The sequence below is a fragment of the Dendrobium catenatum genome, unplaced genomic scaffold (assembly GCF_001605985.2).
Source record: "Dendrobium catenatum unplaced genomic scaffold, ASM160598v2 fragScaff_scaffold_1369, whole genome shotgun sequence".
In the NCBI taxonomy this organism is placed as follows: Eukaryota; Viridiplantae; Streptophyta; class Magnoliopsida; order Asparagales; family Orchidaceae; genus Dendrobium; species Dendrobium catenatum.
The window spans coordinates 524953-534166 of record NW_021319831.1 but is presented as its reverse complement, the minus strand read 5'-3'; the positions used below and the strand labels follow the sequence as shown (position 1 = coordinate 534166).

The 9214-nt window shown below is 46.5% G+C and overlaps 2 protein-coding genes across 2 annotated transcripts; both read left to right on the top strand.

The window, feature by feature from the left end:
- Positions 1-3700: 3700 nt before the first annotated feature.
- LOC110094049 lies at positions 3701-5151 on the top strand. Its single transcript, XM_020819193.1, has 3 exons — positions 3701-4585; positions 4706-4774; positions 4885-5151. Exons 1-3 carry the CDS (start codon positions 3701-3703, stop codon positions 5149-5151), a joined length of 1221 nt encoding a protein of 406 aa, XP_020674852.1.
- A 2747-nt stretch (positions 5152-7898) lies between these two features.
- On the top strand, positions 7899-8735 carry LOC110094046. Its single transcript, XM_020819181.1, has one exon. The coding sequence runs from the start codon at positions 7899-7901 to the stop codon at positions 8733-8735; it is 837 nt and encodes a 278-aa protein (XP_020674840.1).
- Positions 8736-9214: the final 479 nt, after the last annotated feature.

The following is a 9214-nucleotide window of genomic DNA, read 5'->3' as shown; positions in this document are numbered from 1 at the left end:
GTGGAATTGGGGCAGAGTCTAGCTCCTCTGGAGCAGATAACTCTCTAATCGGCACTTCAAGTGCTTGTGGAAATGCTGATGCTGAAGGTGTTGTGGAAGGTTCGGAGAACCTTGAAAGGAAAATGGAGAGTAGAGGTCCTTTGTTCACTGTAAGTGCCGGAAATGCTTGGAGGAAGCCGGAACATATTCCGATCATCCACCCTGAGAAAATCTGTGCTATCTCGGCTGACGGGATTTCTGTAGATCTTGATCTGGAGAGTGTGAAGGCTAATTTGATGATGCTCGACGGAGCAATTATCGGGAAGATTTTTGGGAAACGATCTTCTTACTTCATGCTGAAGTCGGAGATCCAAAGGCAGTGGGAGAGATTTGGTGATTTCCGGCTTACTACATTGGGATCTGATTGCTTCGTTTGTACTTTTGCTTCAATTGAAGCCAGGGATGTTGTCCTGTGTGGAGGACCCTGGTTTATTGGCGGAAACATTATGGGGTTGGATAGGTGGACGCAGAATTTTTCTCCGGCATCTATGGAGGGTCTCTCATCCCCTGTGTGGATACGGCCACCTAATCTGCCATTACAATTCTAGGATGCAAGTAACATATCCCGAATTGCTTCGAGGATCGGGCTTCGTCTCTGGATTGATGCACATACGGGCAATTGGGGGAGGCGTGAATATGCACGAGTTTGCGTTCGGATGAACCTGGCCAATAAACTACATGCAGGAGTTTGGGTGAATGGATTGCATGAAAGGTTTTATCAGAAGGCATTGGTCATCTTTGTTATGGTTGTGGTAAGGTGGGGCATTGCAAGGAGCTATGCCCATCAAAAACTACTGGACAAGGGGATGCTGCTACGAAAAAGCAGGGAGTACAAACGAAAATTGCAGGAGTGGGAGAGGGCAGCTCTGCTCAAGGTCAGCACAACATTGGTAGATCAGTAGTGGAGAATACAAACAAGGTTGGACCTTTATTTGTTAAAACCGAAGGGGGAAATCAGAAGCAAATTACTGAACGTGGAGATAAAGGTAAAGAGGTGGAGACACAGTAGGAGAAAGGTCTTGATACCATAGGGGGAACGGTGATGTTCAAGAAGAAGGTGATTTGGTTGGGCCGTGGATTCAAGTTCCTCCACGCCGGCGTAGGAGTGCCCGTCCTCAAAGCAGGCCTCAAGAAAGTAATGGAAATAAGCATATGGTTAGTATCCCTCCTCAAGTGGATCTGAGTAAGATTAAGTAACCCCAAAGAAATATAAAGCCAACCCGGAAGCAAATTAAAATTGGCTTTAAGAAGCCACTGCCTTTTACGGCAGGGATAAAACCTATTATGCATAAGCATAACAAATATAAGATTGAAAAGGAGTTAAGCCAATTGGGACCAATTGTGGAGCTCCCACGGGAGCTCCCACGGAATAGGAAGGAGGAGGTCATTGAAGACACTGGCGGTGGGGACGCCTCCCCTTTCATTTATTAATGTCTTCTATGTTGATCTCGAATTTCAGGGGTGCCCGTAAGAAGATGATGGGATACTACCTGCGAAGCCTCATTGGCAGCAATGAAGTCTATTTTGTTGGGTTAATTGAAACCATGATTAAAGATATCAGCAGAATTGAGGTTAATAGACTTATTGGCACTAATTGGGACTTCTTCCATTTCCCTGCTATGGGTAAATCGGGAGGTCTGTTTGTGTTGTCGAGAAGGGACAAATCATAGTTTGTTGTTGATATGTCTATGGATCAGGCCATAATTGGCAGTTTGATTTTACCCAATCAACAAAAGTGGATTGTGGCTATTGTTTATGCTAATAAAAATGACCACACTCGTCGGGTACTAGCCCTATGATCAGTTCTGATCTTCCCGTGATTGTGGGAGGAGATTTAACTGTTGCTTGAACCAAAGAGAGAAGGGGGGAAGAAGATTTAGCTAATTAGTTGGAGCTCAGGAAATGGCTGATTTCTTAGTGGACAATGATTTGTACGATTTGGGCTTTGTGGGACCAAGATATACTTGGTCGAATAACAAGAGTGGCAATAGCAAGATCTGGGTTCGTGTGGCTCCTCTGGTCACAGTTAAGCACCTCATTTATCTGACTTCGGACCACTGTCTTTTGATGCTGAATCTCATTCCGGCTTCACCGAGACCTGGGAATAGATGGCTGAGATTTAAAGACATCTGATGATGTACCCGATTACCTGGAAGCTTGTATGGAAGAATTGGACAAAGCATGATTATGGTCAACCTAATAAAGTGCTGAACTGAAAATGCTCTAGAACACTTAAAGCTCTATTTTTCTGGAGCCGAAATAAAGTTAAAGATCTTGGGGAGCTGAAGCTCTCGCTGGAAAGACGTATTCAGGAGCTTCAAATTCTAGAGAGCTCTGGGGAGGGATTGGATAAGGAGCAGGATGAGGAGTTACGCCGGAAGGCTTCTAAGTTGAATTCTACTTTGGCTCGTCTGGCCACATGGTGGAGGCAGCGAGCGAAGATTAAATGGATTGAGGAAGGGGACGCTAACTCTCACTTCTTCCATTCATCGGCTTCTGGTCGAAGAAGAGGAAACTGAATTGTTGAAGTCCAAAGTTCTGATGGAAACAACATCACTGACCCAATCCTCATCCAGGAAGAGGTTTGGAACTTCTTTATGATGAATGGCGAGAAAGGCAAGTTATTTTGGATAATTGGCTAGAGTTTGAGAGCCATGACAGGGTCCCGGAACAACTGAGTACCAGCATGGAGGAGGAGATAACTGAACAGGAGGTCCAGCAAGCTGTTTTCAGTTTAGGGAATAACCGTTCTCCGAGTATTGACGGTATCAATTCTTCCTTTTTAAAGTTTTATTGGAACATCATTAAAGATGATGTTACCCATGTTATTCTTCATTTCTTTGAGACTAACTCTATGTGTGAAAGCTGGAAAGAGACTATAGTGGTCCTTATTCCAAAGATTGCTAATGCTAATGTGCCTTATAAGTTTAGGCCGATTCTCCTATGCCAGTCCTTTTATAAGATTGTGGCTAAGGTGTTGATTAACCACCTTAAACCTGTGTTGAGCAGTATTATCAGTAAGGAGCAAGGGGAGTTTGTTCCGGGAAGGTCAATATCTAGCCACGGGATGTTGGCTCAGGAAATGATGTACAAATTTAAATGTTCAACTCTAAAGTCAAGATTGATGGCTTTGAAGGTTGACAGGGAACAAGCCTACGACTGTATGGCATGCAAGACTTTAGAAGAAGTCATGAAGTTGATGGGATTCAAGGGAACAGTTTATTCAGTGGGTGATGCAGTGTGTTTCTCGGCCTAGTTTTACCATTCTTCTTAATGGGAGTCGAACCCGATGGATCAAAGTGGTCTACGACAAGGGTGTCTACTGTCACCGTATCTTTTTATCTTATGTTCTGAATTATCCAAAGCCTTCCGATAGCGGGGCGGTCAATTGGGGATCCATATTGTTAAAGACACTGATATCATATCGCATCTTCTATATGTGGATGATATTCTAGTCTTTGTGGAAGCTAGACGTGTTAATGCTATTCGCATTATGGGGTTGCTTGATGATTATTATGGATGGACGGGTTAGAGGATTAATTGTGCAAAATATGTTGTTCTCTTTAGTAAGAAATGTCCTAACTGGAAAAAGAGGATGATTGCTAAGTTGATGAAATACAGAAGAGTGAACTCTCTGGAATATCTCAGACTTCCTTTGGTCATGAGGAAGCTTGCTGTTGCAGATTTTGCTAAGGTGATGCAAGCTGCTCAAGAGAAGATGAATGTTTGGGGGAAGAAACAGCTGTCGTTGGCGGGAAGAGCTTTATTGATTAATACTTCATTATTATCTATCCCAATGTATTTAATGACTCATTCAGTCATTCCTAATGGAGTTCTACACTTTATTGAGAGGTTGGGGAGGCAGTTTCTTTGGCAGAAGGACCCCAATAGCAGAGGCATGCATTATGTGGGGTGGCAGGAACTGTGCAAACCAAAGAATCAAGGAGGTCTTGGGTTCCATGATCTTCTCGTCTGGAAAGGTGCTCTCCGTGCTCGGGTTGTATGGGATATGCTCCGGCATCCTGAGTCTTTCTTATACAAAATTCTGTTGGCTAAATATGGTATGAAGCTCTGGGATAACAACCAGGGGAAGAACTTTTCAGCTACTTGGAAGATTATCCAGGATGGGGCGTATGCTCTCTGGCCTATCTTGAGATGGAACATTGGCAATGGAATTCATATTGATGTGCTCCAGGATGTTTGGATTTTGGATCGCAATGTTGCAAAGTGGCCTATGTTTGTGAATGTGGAGGAGGTGGAAAATACTAAGGTGTGTGATTTCCTGAATACCTCATTACAGTGGAATGAGGAGATGATTAAGCGGTGCTTTGGAGATATTATAGCCGAACGCATATTGGCAATTGAAGTTAGTAATGATACCCAAGTTGATAGTCCCGAGCTTATTCACAATAGAAGGGATATGACTGTTGCTGCAATGGCTTATAGGGCCAACTTCGGTGTGGAGGAGACCAACTTTTGCTGGCTCTATAATCTTAAGCTACATCCTCGGGAGAGGTTCTTCTGGTGGAGATTTGTTAAGGATGCGGTTCCAATTGCCCATTGGCTTTTCCGCAGGAGATTGGGTAAGAACTCACTATGTCCTTGGGGTTGTGATGTGGAAGAAAATCTTGATCAATGAACTACTCAATGTGCAAAATTGAAGCAGGTGATAGTGGTGTTGGCCAAATGGGGCTTTGTGCTGCCCAGTGTGAATTCTTTCCCAGAACGGCTTAAGGTACTTTCTATATGTGTTGAGAAGACTCCTATCTTGGGCTGTAATTATTATTATATGGTGTATCAGGTGTGGCGAGCCAGAAATGATATGAAGCACCAGTGTATGTGTAGATCTCCGGCCGTGATTGCTGCTGCGGTGCTTTCTCTATTACTGAAGCCGTTCAAATGGCCAATACTGGAGCAATGGTCAATGCTGAAGCCGTTCAAATGGCCAATACTGAAGCCGTTCAAGTGGATGGAGGGGCAAATCTGATGATGGCCTGCAGAATGCTGCAAGGAGCCGGGAGGATATTGTGGATAGGGAAGAAATGCTATGTCCGGGTGAAGTATCTTCAACCGGGGAGATGGGGGATCGTCTGGTTGCCTCAAAGGTTCTAATGGAGGTCGACATGAATGCTCGGAGTGCCAACCAGGTGGAGAAGGTGCAGGCTCCTGAGGATGAGTCGGGAAAGATGGAAATTATGGGGGATAGGGAGGTGAAGGACTTCTTGCAAGACATCATGGCTAATGTGGGAACATCGGCACTGAGATCGGGTGCGGTGTTAGATACTGACGTCGACATGGCGGTTGAGGACATTCAGACGGCTCCGTCAGCAATGGGAGGGTCTGGAACTATGTCTCTTGTGCCTACGGTGGGGGTTAGCTCGAGGATGGTCAACCCCATTGTTGTGCATGACGAACAGCCCCGTTTGGCTGGTAACATGACGAGTGGCTTGGGAGCGGAGATGGCCTATTTGCTTCGGGAAGTTGGTGGAAGTGCTATGGCGGTTGATTGGGCTGATCATCGATTGGATAGAAACAGAAACGAGTTTGAGGAAGTGTTGGGGAAGCCGGTTGACATGGATATGGAATGCAGGGGTATGAAGGTGGGAGAAGTGGGAAGTGATTCCTCCAACTCCCAGAGCTGCGCACAACCTGTTTGCGACAATGCCCCTTCCCGCTTGAAGGCCTCTTTGTAGGGGAGATCTAGACCCGGACCAACAGTTTCTGAGGATGTGGGGGGCAGAGGGACCAAGAATGCTTGGAAAAAATCCGCACCAATTGCACTAAATCTGGTAGAGGATGTTCAATGTTTCCTCTTGGAGGATGGATTGGTGAAGCTTGATCTTTCCAAAGCCAGGGGAAATGTCCAGAAACTCCGCAGAGCACTGGTTGGCTGCCTTTTAGGTCGACGCGTTCCTTTCTGGGTTGTCCAGAATGAACTTCAACGAAAATGGGGGCATTTTGGATTAACTCAGATAACTCCTCTAGGGGCTGATTGCTTCCTATGTTGGTTCGAAGATGTGGAGGCTAGAGACAACGTTTTAATTGGAGGACCATGGTATGTGGCAGGGCAGATCATAGGGGTGGAGCAGTGGTCCGAGGGGCTCTCCCACAATTCTGAGAGAAAGTTCACATCGCCGGTTTGGATTAGGCTCCCAAACCTACCACTAGAATATTGGGATGAGGCAGACTTGGCACGGTTGGCTGCCGGAATGGGGGAACCTTTGTTTATGGATGAGAAAACAAAACACTGGAACAGATGTGCTTTTGCGCGGATTTGAGTTCGGTTGGATCTATCCAAGAGACTTCCAAAAGGAGTATGGGCACAAGGCTTGAAGGGGAAGTTCTTCCAACCAATTGAGTATGAGGGGATTCCAGTGATCTGTTTGGAATGTGGAAAGGTTGGTCATAAGGCTGAGGGTTGTGGAAGGAAACCTGTTCAACACAGAAATTCCTACTAGATTGAGCCGTCTGAGTCCAGAAATGAGTGGACATGGGAAGGAAGTTTTACAAAATAGTGATGGAATGTTGAGACCGAGCGTTGGTGCTAGTTCCTCGAGAGTGGACCCTAAGAGCATAAATAGGGATTGTGGAGAATGGACCATTGTGACGAGGAAGAGGAGACCTCGCCCGAACAATTATGGAACCACCTCCAGGAATTCTGCTTGGGGGATTGTGAACCCTACTACCAATGCGGCCAATAAGGCTGTTGGGAGGGTGACTGCCATGGACACAATGTTAGTGGAGCCCCATGCTGAGGAGGAAATTGTGGGGGAAGGAAGTTCGGAGGGTCTAGCAGAACAGGACTTGGGGGACTCCAATGCCCAGAGTTGCACCACTGCGGTGGGGTCAGAGGATTTGAGGATGAAGACTATTGAGAGTGAGATGTTAAAGGCTAGGGAACCCACAGTTGGGTGCAGGGAGTTCCCAGAAGTTTTGAGACCCACTGTTGAGATTGAGGAGACTCGGCCTGTTATGCAGGTGATGGATGTGAAAGCAGTGGGAGATACGCAATGTTTGAAACCGGAAGGAGAAATCAGAGCAGCCAACAGCGTGAGACGGTCCTCTTTGAGGGTCAGTAGAAGGGGTCAGTTCACTAGGGAGGTCACCTCCCTTGATTCCCTTGAACGACCGGTTGTGCCCAGGGTCTTGAGGTTCTCTGATTCAAAAACTAAAGCGTGGAAACCTTATAACACTCTAAGCCGAAAGGCTAGGATGAGTGCTTCTAAGGTGGGCAGGGAGACGGCTGGGGACAGAGACATCGGGAAGCTTCCGGATGGGAATTCTCCCGTCGAGCAATTACCCAATAGCACTGAGATTTCGGATGAGTTGAAAGGCAAGGATGCCATCACTGATAGTTACTCTATTTTCCAAGGAGTCTGCGGAGGACTTGGAACAACTTTGCGGCGGGGACGCTTCTCCTTTGGTGAACCATGCTTAGCATCCTTTGCTGGAATTGTCATGGTGCGCGTAAGAAAGAAACGGGGTTCTACTTACGCCACCTTATTGGAACCAACAATGCTTGCTTTGTCGGTCTTATGGAGACCAAATTAGATTCTATTGATCGGAATGGCATAGATAGATTGGCTGGTAGAGATTGGGACTTTGATTACCAGCCTTCCAATGGTAGAGCTGGCGGTATTTTGATAGTTTGGAAGAGTAGTATGTTGTCATTTCAGGTCTCCTACAGAGCGAATCAGTTTGTAGTTGGGAGACTCACGACGACGAGCGGAATTGATTGGGACGCGGCGGTTGTGTATGCCCACAAGGATACATGTATCAGACGCACGATGTGGGAAGATATTTCTAGGATCCATAACCGGTCCTCTCCCTTGTAGGTTGGGGGGGACTTCAACTATACTATGGCTTCGAATGAGAAGAAGGGTGGTAGGGCATTTCACATGACCCCGGCCGCCTGTGACATGGCTGATTTCATGACGGCAAATGACCTTATTGACCCGGGGTTTGTTGGGCCTGCTTTCACGTGGACTAACAATAAAGATGCGGGGAGTAAAATTTTCTCCAGATTAGATAGGTTCCTTGTTAGGTCAAATATTATGGATGCGTTCCAAGGGCTGCGGGTCAGGCACCTCTCCAGACTCATTTCTGACCACTGCCCCATTCTTTGTTCGGTCGTTGCTGAGACAAAAATCAGTTACTCCCCGTGGTTTCGGTTTGAGGATGTTTGGGTGAGTTATCCCAAGGCCCGTCAATTGGTGATGGTTAAATGGAATGTTGGGGACCATGGCAGCAAAGCGGCACAGCTCCAGAGGAAATGCAGTAGAACACTGAAGGCTTTGTTTTTCTGGAGCATAAACAAATTTAAGATGCTAAATAGACATAAGGAAGAGCTGGACAGGGAGATCCGGAATCTACAGGAATTGGAGGGAGAACCGGGCGGTCTGAGTGAAGCACAGACGGAGAGGCTGAGATTCATTGTGCAACTGTTCAACAGCACGTTGGCCCGCATTTTGAAGTGGTGGAAACAGAGGGCTAAAGTGCAGTGGATTGAAGAGGGAGACTATAATACACGATTCTTCCATTCTATGGCATCGGCACGGAGAAGATCAAAGAGTATTGAGCTCATCAAGAGGGAGGATGGCAGTGAGACGACGGAGGCAGGGGAGATTGCGGACATCTTTTTTCAATCAGAAATGGAAGGGACAGGCAATCGTAGAGTCGGGGTGGCCGTCTCTTGATGGCCACCAGAGGGCTTTTAATCAGTTTCCCGGGATGCTGGATGGAGATGTATCGGAGGAAGAGATTTTGAAGGCTGTTAATTCGCTGGGACGGAACAAAGCCCCATGGAGGGACGGGATTACTGCTTCCTTCTTCAAAGCTTACTGGGATATTGTTGGAGAGCAGGTGATCCATGCCTGCTTGGAGTTTTTTAATTCTGGCGTCATGGATCCTTCCTGGAAAGAGACGGTGGTTGTTTTAATCCCCAAGGTGACATGCTCTGATCACCCATCCAAATTCAGACCCATTAGTCTTTGCCAGACTATCTACAAGGTGGTGGCAAAGATTCTCGTCAATAGATTGAAGGGGGTGCTTCCGCTAATCATTTCGGAGGAGCAGGCCGCCTTCGTTCCTGGACGCTCTATTACGACACACTGCCTTCTTGGGCAGGAGTTGATCCATAAATTCAAGGTGTCTAAGGCGGCTCGGGGTTTTTTTT